Source organism: Ranitomeya variabilis, chromosome 3 (assembly GCF_051348905.1).
Source record: "Ranitomeya variabilis isolate aRanVar5 chromosome 3, aRanVar5.hap1, whole genome shotgun sequence".
In the NCBI taxonomy this organism is placed as follows: domain Eukaryota; kingdom Metazoa; phylum Chordata; class Amphibia; order Anura; family Dendrobatidae; genus Ranitomeya; species Ranitomeya variabilis.
The window spans coordinates 503,969,022-503,988,849 of record NC_135234.1 but is presented as its reverse complement, the minus strand read 5'-3'; the positions used below and the strand labels follow the sequence as shown (position 1 = coordinate 503,988,849).

The 19,828-nt window shown below is 42.7% G+C and overlaps 1 protein-coding gene across 3 annotated transcripts in view; it reads right to left on the bottom strand.

The window, feature by feature from the left end:
* Positions 1–19,828, bottom strand: part of TMEM131 (transmembrane protein 131) — a 244,873-nt gene that overhangs the window by 183,741 nt on the left and 41,304 nt on the right. For all 3 annotated transcript variants that reach the window (XM_077296863.1, XM_077296865.1, XM_077296864.1), the window contains exon 2: positions 12,230–12,291. In XM_077296863.1, the coding sequence (XP_077152978.1) occupies positions 12,230–12,291 (62 nt within the window). The remainder of the gene's footprint in view (positions 1–12,229; positions 12,292–19,828) is intronic.

Genomic DNA, 19,828 nt, shown 5'->3' with positions numbered 1-19,828 from the left:
GTGTTTAAGATTGATTTCAGTGATCTATTGAGCCCTGAGACACAATACCATCCACAAGTTTATTTGAAAAGCGAAACAATTAAATCTTTATGACACTTAAATGCAATTTGCATAATAATTTGGAACACAGTGTATATATATCTCCGCATATACTCTAGTATAAGCCAAGTCTTTCAGCACATTTTTTTGTGCTGAAAACGCCCCCCTCATCTTATAGGCTTATACTCGTGTCATTGTACCAGAAGATGGAGGGTGATGGATGGGCGGCGGTGTAACAGCGAGTCACCGGAGGTAGGAGCCGGCTGCTGTGGCCAATTCCTGTGCCTGCTGCTAAAGAGAAATGAATATTCACTGCGGTGCCAGTGAATATTCATTTCTCTGTAATAGCGCGCACAGTGTCAGCCGCAGCAGACGGCTTCCTGCAGTGGCCGGGTGGTCAGATGTGCCCACTACTTAAGAGAAATTAATATTCACCTCTCTCCACTCCCATAGGCGTGGAGGGCAGTGAATATTGATTCCCTTAAGTAGCGTGCACACATGACCACCCGGTGGCTGCAGTTGACACTGTGCGCGCTACTTAATAGCAATGGATATTCACTGCCCTATACGCCATAATCCTGGCAATGGAGTATTCCAGCAACTGTGCTCTGTTGTAAGCAGTGCATGACGTCCCTGCCATGCGCTGCTTACAAGCATAAATCAGCTGCTTGCACTGGAACAAGGCACAGATGCTGCGAGGGTACTTTTTTGATGGGAGCCATGCATACCAGGATAGGGATGTGGTGCCATACATACCAGGATGGGGATAAGGGGGCAATGCACACCAGGATGGGGATGAGGGGGGCCGTGCACACCAGGATGGGGATGAGGAGGCCGTGCACACCAGGATGGGGTTGAGGAGGCCGTGCATACCAGGATGGGGATGAGGAGGCCGTGCATACCAGGATGGGGATGAGGAGGCCGTGCATACCAGGATGGGGATGAGGAGGCCGTGCATACCAGGATGGGGATGAGGAGGCCGTGCATACCAGGATGAGGGATGAGGAGGCTGTGCATACCAGGATGGGGATGAGGAGGCCGTGCATACCAGGATGGGGATGAGGAGGCCGTGCATACCAGGATGGGGATGAGGAGGCCGTGCATACCAGGATGGGGATGAGGAGGCCGTGCATACCAGGATGGGGATGAGGAGGCCGTGCATACCAGGATGGGGATGAGGAGGCCGTGCATACCCGGCTTATACTCGAGTCAATAAGTATTCCCAGTTATTCGTGGCAAATTTAGATGCCTTGGCTTATACTCTGTTCGGCTTATACTCAAGTATAAGCTTTATGTGTTTTACATTTTAAGAACTGCAAAAGGGAAAATGGGAAGATATATATAATAAAAAGGGAAATTTGTCATCTTTATCTTTGGCCCTTATTAGAGATTATTTAGTCTTGAACTTGCCTAACTGTTCACAATAACAGTAATTGTGACCAGGGGTGCCCAAACCTTTATATGCCAAAGTAAGGTTTGTGGGGGGGGGGACCAAAATACGGCACCCTCACTAAACCAACCAATCTCATACTGATGACCAATTCTATGCATATATTTTTACAGCAGCCAGCAATCTTCCACAGTATGAATGCCTAACAAGTTAGAGAACCAGCCTCTCCTAAAGAAACACTTTCCTATTTATAGAAAATGAATGAACAGCAACCGCTGCCCTGTCATCACATGGCAACATGAGTACACCTGAATATATGTGAAAGGCCGCCCTAGCTTTGTTATGGAGGATTACTTGAACTTTGCTGCTCTCTCCATTCTAATTATTGCTTATCAGATAAATTATGCTTACTTAGTCCTAGCTACAATGTTACTAACATTCATCTTACTAAATAGGTTTTCTGTAATCACGCATCAGACTGACTGTGTACAAACTTATTTAGAGCCAAAACTCAGGATGACGTCATTATTTTTCATATAAGGACGATATTGAAAGATGCTGAATCAAGATCCCTGGGCAGTGAACATGGAGCATTAATAGAATCAAATCTTGGAGAACTTAAAGGGGTATTCCCATCTCCATATCTACCAAAAATGAGCACAAAGGAAATGTCAGCAGTTGCACATAGCAACCAAATGCACAGCTGCTTTTATTTGCCAAGGAACTTTCGCAAGCTGGGGTCTGATTGGTCAAAGTCAGTTTTTGCTTATTCCTCTAATGATTGCAGTCAGAAACATACAGTGCATCTGTGGTCGTCACGTATACAGAAATATACTGCATCTGTGGTCATCACGTATTCAGAAATATACTGCATCTGTGGTCGTCACGTATACAGAAATATACTGCATCTGTGGTCGTCACATATAGAGAAATATACTGCATATGTGGTCGTCATGTATACAGAAATATGCTGCATCTGTGGTCGTCATGTATACAGAAATATACTGCATCTGTGGTCATCATGTATACAGAAATATACTGCATCTGTGGTCGTCATGTATTCAGAAATATACTGCATCTGTGATCGTCACATACACAGAAATATACTGCATCTGTGATCGTCACGTACACAGAAATATACTGCATCTGTGGTCGTCACGTACACAGAAATATACTGCATCTGTGGTCGTCACATATAGAGAAATATACAGTGCATCTGTGGTCGTCATGTATACAGAAATATACAGTGCATCTGTGGTCGTCACGTATACAGAAATATACAGTGCATCTGTGGTCGTCACATACAGAAATATACTGCATTTGTGGTCGTCATGTATACAGAAATATACAGTGCATCCGTGCTCATCATGTACAGAGGAATATACTGTGCATCTGTGGTCGCCATAGAAACATACAGTGTTTATTGTGAAGGAAGAGTACTGCCAAATGATGTAACTCTTTTCTTAACGACTTTGTACGTTTCACTTACAGTCCATTACTACTAAAACCAGAATGAGAAGAGCTTGTAATATGTTATTGCAAGTCAAAGTCTGTTCAACAGAGATACAAAGTGAACTAATGGACCATGTTATGTAGTAAAATAATAATAAACCTTAATCACTTCCTTCATATCCAAATGGCAATATAACACTTTTCAATACAAAGGTAAGAGCAACCTAAAGTGAACTGACCAGATGGACAGGCTCCATATATTAATTTGGGCCCAAGGTGGATGGTAAATAAACAAAGAAAGCTAATTAGTTTGTTATCATAGCTAAGAATTTAAGAGAAAAACAATACTATGTACTCCTGTCCTGCCAAGAGGTCTTGTTTCCTATAAACAAACCGAATTCCTATAGAACTGTAGTGACAAGAAGCGACAGGACATTCTCCCTCAGCTCTCTGCAATGTGCATGAATTTAATACAGGGGAGTAGGGAATCTCCGCAGTAGATGTAGAGGTCCTGCAAATGGTGGGCAACAAAAAATATGGAATTATCACTAGGTTTTTGCTGCCACATTTGAGAGCAGTTTGATGTACGGCCACAAATCCTAATTCCAGCAATGTTTCACTTGACTCCATGCTGTCTTTTTGATATAATCTCTGTGTAACCTGCTACACATCCACCAGTTCTCTGAATGCTGGGCTCTGTATAACCCGGCCCACAACACTAACCACAACTGTCTGTGAACACTGTGCAAAGGCAGAAAACTGCCATCAGCGGTGGTGGCGTGGTTGGACTACCTGGCAGTAGACATACAACCAAGAAAGAAAAATGTAGTGATGGAGACGCAAATCATAAATAAATAAATAAATAAATAAATAAATAAATACATAGCTAAAAAATCAGATCGTTATTTGGCCATTAAATAAAACAATATAAACAAGTAAACACTGAGTACAGACAAGTAAAGTTGGTGGGTGACCACTGTGGGAAACCCCTGGACGTTTGAGTTTAGTTGCCCATTTAGTATGTATGTTCTAAAAGTGCATTAGTACGTATCTTGGGGCATATATAGAAAAATATATAGAAAAAGTCATATAGGTACGTATGCACATCTGCATGTGTAACTGTGTACTTGTAGATGGTTACACAATTCATGTAGGAAGATTCTTTCAATGTAAATTTATAGTAGTCAAAAAGTATGTATATATTACCGTACACTTATGAATAGTCAATCAGATCCTTAAAATAGGCTCTCCCAGTATAAATTTGTAATGCTCCGTAAATAAATATAAATATGCTAATATCAAATTGTAAAGCTAGGCAAGTGAGCAGTAATAAAAGTGAGCATTTCCGACAAGAAAATTCATATCTATAAAAATGAATATCAAAAGGTTATCAGTACCAATATTACACAAGAAGCTTAGCCACCAAACACCCGACGCGCGTTTCACCAATGCTTCGTCACAATGGTCACACACCAACTTTTTAGTCTTCTTGTCTGTACTCAGTGTTTACTTGTTTACATTGTTTTATTTAATGGCCAAATCTGATTTTTAAACTATTTATTTGCTTATGATTTGCGTCTCCGGCACTAAGTTTTTCTCTTTTGGTTGTATGTGTATTATTCGAGCCTCTTGGGGACATTACTCATACTAATGTGAGTTGCAAAGCATCGGTAATCTAGCGACCTGGTAGTAGGCCAAGTAGTCATCTAGTGATTTAACGTTGTTCACAGATCGTTGTGACACATCGTTGTAATCAGGGTATCTGCCTCTACATTATGCTGCTTTCAGATTAGGTAGCAAAAACTTAGTGACAGATTCCCTTTAATAAGCAGGGCACATGCACCAGATTTTAGACTGACGGACCAGGATTACCTTACAATAGGCAAGAGACTGACTAAATATAGTGAGCATTTTAAATCCACTGTGGCCTGATCGACCAGTGGCAGTGTTTCTACGACAGTGTGTGGTGACCAATCAGCAGCAACATCTACACCTACTATCACTGTGGTCTGACCTGTAACTTCTGGTTGCCTGCAGTTATCAATAGAGGGAGCAGGAGAGGCCAACACATTAATAACACAAAGCACGAGAGATGAGACCGGGACCGTTATGGCACCGAAAAGCAGATTATACGGAACCCCTGGAATCTCGGGTGCCCAGCAAGGAAAAAACAAGTCAAACAATGTCCATGCCACCATATTCTTCTTCTTTATGGACATTAACAACAGTACACAGTAACCTACCCTGCTCCCTTCTATTGGTGGGTGCAGACACCCAGGGCTCCAGGGAGGATAAAAATAAAAAGCTTTCAGGAAATCTCATCCACAATGCCACCACTGTAATATAGAAATCTATAAAAACAACTGCGGGCGCTGCACACCGTGTGTTAACACTAATAATCTTACTGCTGCAGATAAACGGACATAACTACAAAAAAGTCCGAAATGGAGTAACCAAACACCAAAAGTCAATAAATATCTATCTGCGCTGTAGATTACAAGGAAGACCTCTTAATAAAAGCAATATTTTACATGTGTCACCCAACATGCACTCTACCATGAGTTGCCCAGTTGAAAGTTAGTTGCTAACTTGCTCTAAAATATATATATTAATATTTACCGGGCGTTTGCAGTCCAAGTCTCCTGGATTGATATCACAGGCTGCCGCGTGTAGCGCAGTCAGAATCTTCTGAATAGCTGAATAGTAATAATGTTTCCAACGTTCTTTCTTTTTGCTGAAAATATGAGGATCGGGTGAAAAAGATCTGTCCCGGCCGGTGACAGTCACCCCTTACCTCGTTAATAATGAGCCTGGATCTTCAGCGTGAGCCAGCGCTTCCACACGCTTGATGCCGACGAGGCGCAGAGAAGCTGCAGGACCTCGTGTGACGTCACTACCACGTGATGTTACACGTGTGAAACTGTATATTGGGCGTACTATACGCCCTCTGAATGTACGCATAGGGGAACATCTACGGAACATTAATAAAAAAATTTCGGGTCACCCCTTATCACAGCACTTCAAAGAGTATCATGACGGCTCTATAAAGGACATTGTAATCACCGGGATTAAAGTGGTCAAAAAAAATTGGCGGAAGGGTAACTTCATTCATCAGATGTCGAAAGAGGAGAGTAAATGGATTTTTGAGATGAATACCCTGATCCCAAATGGGTTGAATAGCGAAATTGAACTTTTTGCTTTTAATAAATAGGTCATGCGCTTCCACTTGCCATATGCTATATAAATCATTTCTATCTGCACTGCACCATCCCTGAGGAAGAAGTCCGCCGACTTCGAAACGCGTTGGATAGGATAGTTGCTTTTTGGTTCTGTGTGCAGTGTTTCAGCCGTTCACGTGTAACATCACGTGGTAGTGACGTCACACGAGGTCCTGCAGCTTCTCTGCGCCTCGTCGGCATCAAGCGTGTGGAAGCGCTGGCTCACGCTGAAGATCCAGGCTCATTATTAACGAGGTAAGGGGTGACTGTCACCGGCCGGGACAGATCTTTTTCACCCGATCCTCATATTTTCAGCAAAAAGAAAGAACGTTGGAAACATTATTACTATTCAGCTATTCAGAAGATTCTGACTGCGCTACACGCGGCAGCCTGTGATATCAATCCAGGAGACTTGGACTGCAAACGCCCGGTAAATATTAATATATATATTTTAGAGCAAGTTAGCAACTAACTTTCAACTGGGCAACTCATGGTAGAGTGCATGTTGGGTGACACATGTAAAATATTGCTTTTATTAAGAGGTCTTCCTTGTAATCTACAGCGCAGATAGATATTTATTGACTTTTGGTGTTTGGTTACTCCATTTCGGACTTTTTTGTAGTTATGTCCGTTTATCTGCAGCAGTAAGATTATTAGTGTTAACACACGGTGTGCAGCGCCCGCAGTTGTTTTTATACATTTGACATTTTATATTTTGTATTTTTTATATATAAAATATTTATAACTACTATTACTGAGTGGCTGCAGCACTATTAGATATTTTGTCACAATGAGCGAACTTTGGTGTGACAGAAAAGAAAGAATTTATAAGATACAGAGATTCTTCCAAACAGATCTCCAGATAACATGCATGGATCCCAATAAGGAGGATTTAAGTAAAGCTATTGACTCATTAAGGACTCTGGAGCAACATCTAATAAAGGAAATGAGAGACCTATGGGAGATAGCCACGTTAGAGCGATACCTGTCATTAAATCGTATACCTAAAGGCTTGGTGGTATATAAATCTTTGTCAGGAGATATTGGTGATGTGGATACCATGGCGGAATGGGACGCAATGTTCAACGATTTTTCTAGGAGTGTGGTAATGTTCATTATTAAAAAAAGAAAAGACGAGTTAATTAAGATTCGTAACGAAATTTCTGATTTATTTGAAGTAATTAAGCCTTTTGAGACCTCTCAGGAGATTATACATCTCAGTGGTAGTATAAGAAGGAGGATAAAAATGAAAGAAAAAGAGATCATAGAAAAAAAACAAAGGAAATTTTGTAGGGATTTGAGATCAGAAGACGAATTTACTCCTCAATTGAATGTAATAAATACCACAGATAATCATCTACGACTAAGTGGTAACACATCCAACTTTGAAGATGCCCATTCCAGGAGAAAAAGTGACCAATTGGTCACAATAGACGAGATTCAGGGGGGTGAGGGTTCTTCTTCTTTTTTATCTTCGAGTGAGAGATTTTCTATCCATGTTACCTCAGATGCAGAGATTTTTCCAAATGAGATTGCTGAGAGTAAAGGCCCCGTCTCACATAGCGAGATCGCTAGCGAGATCGCCGCTGAGTCACTAGTTTTGTGACGCAACAGCGACCTCCATAGCGATCTCGCTATGTGTGACACGTACCAGCGATCAGGCCCCTGCTGTGAGATCGCTGGTCGTGTCAGAATGGCCTGGACCTTTTTTTGGTCGTTGAGGCCCCGCTGACATCGCTGAATCGGTGTGTGTGACACCGATCCAGCGATGTCTTCACTGGTAACCAGGGTAAACATCGGGTTACTAAGCGCAGGGCCGCGCTTAGTAACCCGATGTTTACCCTGGTTACCAGCGTAAATGTACAAAAAAACAAACAGTACATACTCGCCTTTCGGTGTCCAGGTCCCTTGCCGTCTGCTTCCTGCTCTCACTGACTGCCGGCCGTACAGTGAGAAGTGAGAGCACAGCAGTGACGTCACCGCTGCGCTCTGCTCTCACTGTACGGCCGGATCTCAGTCAGAGCAGGAAGCAGACGGCAAGGGACCTGGACACCGAAAGGCGAGTATGTACTGTTTGTTTTTTTTGGTAACCAGGGTAAACATCGGGTTACTAAGCGCGGCCCTGCACTTAGTAACCCGATGTTTACCCTGGTTACCCGGGTGCTGCAGGGGGACTTCGGCATCGTTGAAGACAGTTTCAACGATGCCGAAGTCGTTCCCCTGATCGTTGGTCGCTGGAGAGAGCTGTCTGTGTGACAGCTCCCCAGCGACCACACAGCGACTTACCAACGATCACGGCCAGGTCATATCGCTGGTCGTGATCGTTGGTAAATCGCTTAGTGAGACGGGGCCTTTACATTAATATTGATTTGGATTTTGAAGATAACACTCATGATAATGGACCGGAAATATCCACTCCAATAACCTCAATAACCACCCATAACAGGTTTCTTTCACTTGAGAATGGAGCAAACCCTCCTCAAAATGTTCAAAGAGAATTAAGCCCTCAAAGGCCCACTACCAGTAAAGCACCCATCCGACCTCTTGAACAAAGAAAATCTAAACAACAAAAAACCAAAGTCATCTTCCTTTTTTTCAGGTGGTCAGAAAAAATCACGAAAGAGGGGGTGTAGGGCCGGGAAATCTACCAAAAAAAAGGATAAATGTCAACAACAACAACAACAGGAAAAAGAATTAACCATGTCCGAACAGAAGATTTTCAATCTTAGTGATCATATGCTTAATGTTCATGAAATAAATCTACTAAACAAGGGTTTAAAGTACGCCCCTAGCACGAAATTTAATAAATTTGAGGCCTTTGTTGGCATAAAATTATTTATGAGGAAGTTGGCTATTAAAAAATACTATATGAAGAAGAAACTCGTTAGCAGGGAACCTGAAGGTGATATAGGGATATTTAACCCATACCAACACACCTTCTTGAAAAATAAATCTAATTTTCATCCTATTCAGGAATATTCTGAAGCTTTTAATGCTTTTCAGAAAAATGTTATCAATGATATTAGAAAAATCTCCAATAAGAAATGTTCTAAATATCGGTATAATCTGTCTCACCATGAACGTATGGCGATAAGACAACTCCAAAATAAAAAAGAGATAACAATAAGGCCAGCAGATAAAGGGGGTGGAGTAGTAATACTAAATACCGAGGATTATAATAAGGAATCATTACGTCTACTGGGGGATAAATGTACGTACGAAATACTTAAGGCGGATCCAACCGATAGATATATTTGCGAAATGCAAAAATTAATAAAAATGGGATTACATAAGAACTTTTTGAATAAATCTGAATATGACTTTGTTAACATCACACACCCTAGAATCCCTTATTTTTACTACCTCCCTAAGGTACATAAAGATCTATTACATCCACCGGGTAGGCCAATCATTTCAGCCATAGGAGGCCTTACAACTAATCTGTCGAGGTATGTCGACTGCCATCTACAGAAACTATGTCCTTTACTTCCATCCTATCTAAAAGATAGTGCACACATCTTACGGGTATTACAAACCGTTCAATGGCAGGATCATTACATCATGGGCACTCTTGACATCACGTCTCTGTATACAGTCATCCAACATCAGAAAGGTTGTGAAACTGCGAAATACTTTTTATCTAAAGATGAAACTTTGCCGGGCGATCAAATTTCATTTATTATTGAGTGCATAAATTTTATACTCACCCACAACTACTTTTGTTTTGGGAAGAACTACTACTCCCAGAAGTGGGGCACTGCCATGGGTAGCAGGTTCGCCCCCAGCTATGCCAATCTCTATGTTGGCAAGTGGGAAGAGGACTACATTTATAATGGGGGACTCCTACCGGCGAACCTGGTCCTATGGCAGTGTTTTATAGATGACATAGTTTTTATTTGGGCAGGGGGCCCTGTTTTATTATCAGATTTTATTAATGATCTTAATAAAAATAGTTATTTTTTAAATTTTACAGCTAATATTAATAATAAAGAAATTAATTTTTTAGATTTAAAGATTTTTATTGAGAATAATAGGATACAAACTACCTTATATCACAAACCGACTGATTCGAATAATTACATTTCATTAAAGAGCTGTCATCTACCCAGTTGGCTCCTGAATGTCCCTAAGAGCCAATTCATAAGGGCCTATAGAAATTGCTCTAAACCAGAGGACTTCACCAAAGAGTCAAATATTCTAATAGAGAGGTTCTGTCAGAAAGGTTATAACAAAGAGACCCTGACACGGGTTAAGGAACAGGTGGGGAAGCAATCAAGAAAAAAAATTACTTGAACCAAGGGAAAATAAAAGTAATAATATGGAAGATGAAGGAATTCCCATAATAATGCCATATAACTCTAACAGTCATTTTTTAAAAAAAATAGTTAATAAACATTGGAGTTTACTTAAGGATGATAAGGTGATTGGAAATACATTAACTAAATGCCCAAGATTTGTGTATAGGAGGACGAAAAATTTGGGTAACATTATAGCTCCATCTGTTCGCCAACCCACATTGACAAAATCATCCCTTGCATCGCAAAATCCGGGTGGCTTTTTTCCATGTAAGAAGTGTCTACCTTGTAGAGAATTAAAAACGAAAAAACAATCCAATATTATGTGTAAAGGCAATACAGCAGAAATTAAAGATTTCATCACCTGCTTCACCCGTGGAGTAATTTATGGTATCAAATGTCCGTGTGATAAACTGTATATTGGGCGTACTATACGCCCTCTGAATGTACGCATAGGGGAACATCTACGGAACATTAATAAAAAATTTTCGGGTCACCCCTTATCACAGCACTTCAAAGAGTATCATGACGGCTCTATAAAGGACATTGTAATCACCGGGATTAAAGTGGTCAAAAAAAATTGGCGGAAGGGTAACTTCATTCATCAGATGTCGAGAGAGGAGAGTAAATGGATTTTTGAGATGAATACCCTGATCCCAAATGGGTTGAATAGCGAAATTGAACTTTTTGCTTTTAATAAATAGGTCATGCGCTTCCACTTGCCATATGCTATATAAATCATTTCTATCTGCACTGCACCATCCCTGAGGAAGAAGTCCGCCGACTTCGAAACGCGTTGGATAGGATAGTTCCTTTTTGGTTCTGTGTGCAGTGTTTCAGCCGTTCACGTGTAACATCACGTGGTAGTGACGTCACACGAGGTCCTGCAGCTTCTCTGCGCCTCGTCGGCATCAAGCGTGTGGAAGCGCTGGCTCACGCTGAAGATCCAGGCTCATTATTAACGAGGTAAGGGGTGACTGTCACCGGCCGGGACAGATCTTTTTCACCCGATCCTCATATTTTCAGCAAAAAGAAAGAACGTTGGAAACATTATTACTATTCAGCTATTCAGAAGATTCTGACTGCGCTACACGCGGCAGCCTGTGATATCAATCCAGGAGACTTGGACTGCAAACGCCCGGTAAATATTAATATATATATTTTAGAGCAAGTTAGCAACTAACTTTCAACTGGGCAACTCATGGTAGAGTGCATGTTGGGTGACACATGTAAAATATTGCTTTTATTAAGAGGTCTTCCTTGTAATCTACAGCGCAGATAGATATATATTTATTAATATAGAAATCTGCTGCATATCTGGCCCGTGGGAACACACCCGTGAAAAAAATCTGCACTTCTTGTATAGACACGACGGCCAAGAAATATGGCAATACACATTTGAAGGATTAAAAGTTTTTACTTTCTCCATGTTGACCACAGAACACAACTACTGAGGCAGGGGGACAAGAATTATACTGTAGGATAAGCAGGTAAAGTAAAACGTCTAAAGTTCTACAGAGATGTCCGAGAAGAGGCGTTTTATTAACAGTCACATGTGCAGCTTTGCTTCACTCCTAACATCACAGCAGCTTGTGAGCTCCGAGTCTACGTACACGTCATCACATTCACATTATTCGGCAGCCATGACTCACAGGAGGACACGTTGCTGAAGGGCAGACACAAGTGACATACGAGGAATGCAGTTTATCAGCCCGATGCATAGTGGCCAAGGTGTTTCTCAGACACGCATTCAGGTGTGCCATGTGCTATACAGCCACCGAGCCAACCATGCAAGTGGCTTCCACCAGTGCGATTCAGAGTCATTATGAAATTACCTCTAAAAGGCCTCCTTCATCAAATCGCAGCACTTCAATGACATTTTCTGACTGTATAAATGCTGTAAGGAAAAGGAAAGAAATATTAGTATTTATGCTGACCTCAGCATGTAACACAACTTGGATAACGACTTTACCATTAATCTGTATACACAGGGAGAAGGCACCAATACGATAATAGCCAATCTAGAAACTGCAGCCAGTATCTAGATACTATGCTGCGACATTTAATAGCTAGTAGAGGCAGAGACTTGTCAGTCAGTGTCAGCGCCACCGGGGTCCCACCTGTATGAACAGTGCGGCTTGGGCCCCGGGAGCTATGAAATGTACGTTTTTCTCTGAAACGCTGCAGCATTTCACAATCCAATATACATGGCTGTGATTGTACAGCAAGTGGCTGACGCATGGTGCCCACAGCTTGGGTCGCATGGATCACCTGTCAGGTTACATTTAAAAGCTTCAGCCTTTCAAAGACGACAAGTGATTAAGAGAAGTGACCTGTCCTCCCTTCAGGGGTCTTCTTCTAGGAGGATGCTCAATACTTTACAAAAGAAGTCACTTGGAAGGCTAAAAAGACACCTTAATGCAAACTGTATATCTGGTTCAGGTATATGGGTTGAAAATCCAAAGCATAAAACAGTACCAGCAGAATTAATCAGATTTTAAAAATCTCCTCCACAAATAGTGCAAATTTTTAGTGCATAAATTGACGTGTAGTGCTGATTATCTGTGAAGAATTAATTGCAGTCATCACTTTAGCAATGCATAAACCTGCAGATTTTGGAGTGGAAACGCTGCAGATATGTTGCTGAATGCAGCAGAAAATCTGCATTTGTTCTGCTGTACATCTACAGGGAAATGCAAGGCAGGAAGCGGACACTGATCCTTCCTGCAGCATGAGCATCACTGTAAATCGGATGCTAGGTCGTCCTTCTTATCCTTACTGAGACAGGAAACAAGGAGAGGTTAAAAGGACCCTACTACCTCCACCCGTCAGTGTCTTTTCCAAGTACCACACCAGGATGGATGCAACAAAATTTACTGACCATTCTTTCTACAAACGTTACGTCACATAAGTATAGAATTTCTCAGACGGGAGGGAACTAGCCATACTGTGAGGGTAGATTGTACTCGTATGAAAATCGCATTAAACTTGTCCCAATTTTCTGCACCGAAATCGGACTTTTTTTTTTTTTTTTTTTTTAAATAACGATGATGGGCATGAGCCCTTAGTAATCACCACAAACAAACCAGAGATCTCATAGGATGAGGATTTGCTGTAACGCTGTATTGGGAGCAGAAACGCAAAATAATGAATCGCTTAACTCACTTCGACCTTGGCTCTGAAACCTCTTCATTCGGGTACAACAATTGTGAACACAGCTACGTTTTTAGCAATAATTATCTTTAACGAGGGATTCATGCAAATTCTTAGGGTAAGTTCACACATGGCATTTTTGCTGCGTTTTTCTGCTGCATTTTTTATGCTAATTTTCAGCTGCTTTTTACAGTACCAGCAAAGCCTATGAGATTTCAGAAATCTCCTGCACACACATTGGTTTTTTGTTTGATCAGTATTTTGTGCTTCACTGCGTTTTTTGGACATAGAGCATGTCACTTCTTTCAGCGTTTTTGCTGCGTTTTTTTCACCCATTGACTTAAATGGGTGTTGAAAAAAACGCATCATTTGCTCCGTTTTTGCTGCTGAAAATCAAAGGACATTAGCATGGACAAAGAGAAAAAAACGTAGCAAAAAATTAACCAAATACGCAACAAAAAACGCACCAAAACCGCAACAAAAAACGCACATAAACTTGCGTTTTTGGCGCAGCTTCTTTCCTGCCAAGAAGATCAGGTTTTGCTGCAAAAAAAAAAAAAAAAAAAAAGCTGCAAAAACGCCCTGTGTGAACTTACCCTTAAAGTAATGGATTTGATAGCAATGACTATTGGACAGCAAGCGAAGGTGTACGTGCACACCCGGGACGAGGCTCATTTAAGGCTGGGTTCACATTAGCGTTCGAGTCCGCAGCGTCGTGCTGTGGACTTCTTTCCTTAGCTCCGCCTACTTCTGCATGCGTCCTGCATACCCTTCTTTAACAATGGGTACGCAGGGACGTGTTGTATGCGGATGTGTCCGCGTGCATTGTTTTGATGTGCCCTCCGAATACAACATGTTGTATTTTCTTGCGTTCGTCGTGCACGTCAAACCGATGCAGGCGGACGCATCTGCATACAAGGTATGTCCCTGCCTACCCAATGTTAAAGATGGGTACGCAGGACGCATGCGGAAGTAGGCGGAGCTTATAGAAAGAAGTCCGCAGCACCACGCTGCGGACTCAAACGCTAATGTGAACTTGGTCTAAGTCACTCGGAGTGGCGCTAGTCTGACTCCGTTCGAGACAACAAATCTCATTGCAGAAAAGAGAGCAGCTCTACAGGAATTTTAGGCGCACAAGGAAAGATCACTATCGCTCTGGAATAGCTGATTCTTTGTAAGTAAATGTGTCTCTGTGTAATCAGTACAAAAAAAATTTAACTCATTTTTGTCAACCATTTTTTTTTTTTTTAACAAATTGTTGGCCACGATATCTCCATAACGAATTGAGTCGGCCTAGTGCAGTGATTTTCAACTAGTGTGCCGCAACACATGGTCGGGTGTGCCGCGGGGAAAGTTCCCCAAACTATGGTGCCCCCTTTGTTTTGTTCCCTGGCAATGCGCAGCGATGTGCAGTCACAGAATAACACATGCGCGAGCTTTGAACGCTTGCGCGACTTAATGACGTCACCGAGGCCGGCGCGTCATCCTGAGAGCGGAGAGACTCTCACATTTGCCCGCCGCCAAGGTAATGCCCGCCAATAATGCTGTCTATAATCATTAACCCCTTCCCGACCCATGACGCCACGTAGGCATCATGAAAGTCGGTGCCAATCCGACCCATGACGCCTATGTGGCGTCATGGAAAGATCGCGTCCCTGCAGATCGGGTGAAAGGGTTAACTCCAATTTCACCCGATCTGCAGGGACAGGGGGAGTGGTACTTCAGCCCAGGGGGGGTAGCTTCACCCCCCGTGGCTACGATCGCTCTGATTGGCTGTTGAAAGTGAAACAGCCAATCAGAAAGATTTGTAATATTTCACCTATGAAAATGGTGAAATATTACAATCCAGCCATGGCCGATGCTGCAATAGCATCTGCCATGGCTGGAGACCCCGATCTGCCCCCACCGCCACCGATCGCCTCCCCAGTCGTCCTTTCTGCCCCGATCTCCTGTCCGCTCCCCTCCTCCCTCCTGTCCGCTCCCCCGGTCCGCTCCCCCGGTCCTCCGATCCCCCCCCCCCCCCGTGTTCCGATCCCACCCCCCCATACTTACCTAGCTCCGATGTCCCTCCCGGTGTCCGGCCGTCTTCTCCATGGGCGCCACCATCTTGGAAAATGGCGGGCGCATGCGCAGTGCGCCCGCCGAATCTGCCGGCCGGCAGATTCGTTCCTGTACATTTTGGTCGCTGTGATAAGTTTTATCACAGCGATCAAAATAAACAAAATTGTAAATAAACCCCCCCTTTATCACCCCCATAGGTAGGGACAATAATAAAATACAGAAAATATAATTATTTTTGTTTTTCCATTAGGGTTAGGGTTAGGGGTAGGGTTAGGGTTAGGGTTGCACTTAGGGCTAGGGTTGCACACTGAGTGAGAGTATAAATACATTTACAATCTATATTATTAACTATATGTAGAATATGTACTGTTTTAGTGTCATTTTGTGCCATTTTGGTTGGTGGTGTGCCCCGGGATTTTTTAAGTATAAAAAGTGTGCCGCGGCTCAAAAAAGGTTGAAAATCAAGTGTCTATCTCCTGTTCCAGAATCAAGTCAAAATCTTTTTTTTTTTTTGTTTTAATTTAGACATGCCTCTAATTGTGCCAAAAATCAATACTCAATTTTCAGCATGGCACAATTTATTTTATTTTTTTAATTCCGTTACTGGAGATATCATGATCATAGTAATTAAGAATCTCTTTGTTTTGTTTTTTTTCCCCAGAAAAGTAAAACTTCTGGGATCGTGGTCACAGTTCATCACCTTTTGTTTTCCTTTCACTGCATTTTTACAGTACTTATTTTAACTCTTTTTATGATATAAAAAAAATTGTAAGCATACTTCAAACATGTGTAAATATATTGTAAGAAACCCTATCCCAAAAATCCTTATACTTTTTCCACAAAAAAATGCAAAAATAGCATAAAAATTGGGCATCTAGACTAGAAGATCCTCTTAAGGCAGAGTCCACCTGAAACAGATGTTGTGTGCACAAACCCAAAAGGAGGAACATTTCCTGAGGAGGTGTCCACTAGAAAACTAAAAGTGCACATATCCTAATCACCATGTTTGGAGGTGTTGCAGCGTGTCTTCTTACCCCAAACACAACAGGCTCATAGGCATAATAAGAGGATGCTTAGCTTGGCAAAGGAGATTAGTGGCCCGTCTGGACACCAGGGTCTGTACTTTTGACCGGGTTTCATGGACATCTGAAATTCCCCCGACTCCCACATATTTTAATAGGGTGAATGGCATAGCTGCTATTCTATTTAGACCTGTATACAGCCACCATCACTTTCAGAGCAAGACTCCCATTCATCCTACAGAAATGTATGGCATACCCTGAGGCCAAGCAGTCTAACTGGATTTGTAACAGCACAATATCAATGGTATTATCATACATAGCACGACATGTTCTGTTTGCAAACTACTGTAATTAATTTGTTTTATTAGTCATCGGCCATAAAAGAATACAGAGATGTGTGTGACAATTATTTGATTTCAGTCAAACCTATGTTTGTAATGTACATAAAAGAGTAAAAAAAAAAGAAAAAAAAACAAAGTTGAGGACATGTTCAGCTACCAATTAGTGTGACCCACAATAGCTCAGCTCAGATCTTGCTGCCCTCATACCAAACTACATTTGCTTCCTGTTGCACCTAATTGTTAACGTAATCTGTGCAAATTATCACCACTCAGGATTATTTCATAGCGATCTACAGACAGCTTAGGTCGGGTTCACATTAGCGCATCTGTGCGCAGCGTATGCCCGCGTACAGATCCACATGGGTCTTGCGTAACATTGTGTACGCAGGGACATGCGTTTGCATCAGTTTGGGTGCAGATGCGTCCCCATGCCTCCTTTCGTCGCGCCTGCAGAACGCAACATGCAACATTGCATTTTTTGTCGCGTCAAATATGCGAAGGCATGCACATGCGGATGAGTGCATCAAAACAACGCATTACTGTCTATAGGAACGCATTGGTACGCAAGGACATGCATACGCATACGTTCAATGCGCTTGCATACTTAGGACTGCGCATGTCCAGGGAATGATTTCACCACCTCCAAATTCCCAGCTGTATAAAAGGGGGTGTGGACACTGGAAGTCCAATACTCTCAAGACTCAGTAAGTATAGGAGCTTTGAAAATGTCTGTCTGTCTCTGCAGTCTGTACTCTGTACTTATGTTTTGCTTTTTTTTTCATTGTAGATTGTGCAGTGCTGCTGTCTTGGATTGCTCCTGTCACAAATTTCTCCTGTCCGCTGGTGTGGTACTGGCCCCGATTTCTCCTGTCCGGTGGCGTGGTACTGGCCCCGATTTCTCCTGTCCGATGGCGTGGTACTGGCCCCGATTTCTCCTGTCCGATGGCGTGGTACTGGCCTTCTCAGCTGCTACTTAATTTAAGTATGAGTGTCTGTACATTTATATTACTATGTTGCTCCGCCCAATTTCACACACCGTCACTTTGTGTCGTATGTTTTGCTTTTCTTTCCTTGCAGACTGCGGTTACTGTTGTCCCAGTGTTGTGCTGCTGTCCTGGCGCTGTGCTGTATGACATATTGTGTATATATATATATACACACACTTTTTTTTTTTTTTTTATTCATCTATAGGTTCCACAATGTGGGGAAGGCAAACCCGAGATTGACAATGACAAACTCATTCCTCTTGTGCAAGAGCGAGTAGCGTTGTGGGACACCCATTATTGTCAGCATTCTGACTCAGGATTGATTCGACGACTCTCGGAAGAAGTGGCCAAATCGCTGTTCGATGATTGAGACCATACCGCCCCACAAGACAGAAAGGATTTTCGTAAGTATTGCACTGTGGTCTGACACGTCTGCTTTCCTGTAAATGTAGGTGCCTTTTTTACAATTCATTTAATTTTTTTTTTCCCCCTTCACAGTGAAGAGAGTAAAAGTCCGTTGGCATTCGATGAAGGATCGCTTCAACAAGGATATAAGAGAGGAGAATTGGGTTCAAAGTGGTGCTGCTCAAAAAATATAAATACCATCGTATGCTGTTTTTTCTGAGGCCTGCGGTTGCTCAGCGTACGCAAGTATCTTTTGTGTTGTCTAACTATTATATAATGCATTTAATTTTTTTTAGTAATGTTTTTCATTTATTTTCCACACAGAACCTGGAGCAGCACAACACAACCTGGATCGTCCTCTGTTGGAGCAGCCTCTCATCAACCAGCCAACAAACAGTCCCAATCATCCACCAGCGATGGAGCAACCAGGCAGCCAGTCCATCAGGTTTTCCCCTCTCCCAGCCCTCTGCCACTGGTTTTCTTGGGTCTTCTCGTCAGCGGCAGAGGTCAGTCATGGCCGAGTTTATTCACTTAAGCTCGATCTTCCAGGATGGGTTGAGGTCAATTGTAGAAAGACTGGATAGTGGGTTCACTCAGATGAACACACTTTTCTAGGATTTCCAGACGCCTTGACGGCCTGGAAGCCGACCTTCAGAGACCGGCGCAACATTATTTTTACGCAATAGAGAGGGGCGTATCGGAAAACCTGCTGCCTGATCTCCAGCTCTATGTAATGAAGGCCTGTAAGGCTGCTTACACCGACGCCATTCAGCAGTACCAAATGAAGTCAAGATATCACCAGCCGCCACACATTTCGTTTCCTACACAGCAACAAGGGCCAGCACAGCACCAGTGGCAGAATACGCCAGCCCCACAAGGATTTGCATACCAACAACTGACTTCAGCGCAAGTGAACTTTCCTCCACCACCACGCAGCCGATTGCAGCACTCCTGCAGCATGCAGCTCCCACCACGCAGCCGAGTGCAGCACCCCTGTATCATGCATCTCCAACCACACAGCCGAGTGCAGCACCCCTGCAGCATGCATCTCTCACCACACAGCCAAGGTCAGCACCACTGCAACGTGCTGCTTCCACCACACCACCGAGTGCAGCACCCCCTGAGCAAGAAAGAAAAAAAAACACAGAGGGAACAAAAAAAAAAAAAAAAAAAAAAAAAGACACCCAGTGCACACCAAAAACAAAAGCCAGGGCGAAGAAAACTTGCCAAAAAAAAATTACCCACCACCTCCACCCTCCCCTCCCAATGTGTCTCTGTTATCCAATCTGTCTACACCTTCCCTTGTGTCTACACCTTCGCTTGTGTCTATCCCTTCCAATTTATTTTCCACTCCTAATGTGTCTTCTTCCCCCAATGACCCAATCCTCCAATTTGTTGCCACTTCCCCTGTAACCACTCCCTCACGCACTCCTACCCAGTCATCCCAGCCCGATGCCCCCCTGGTC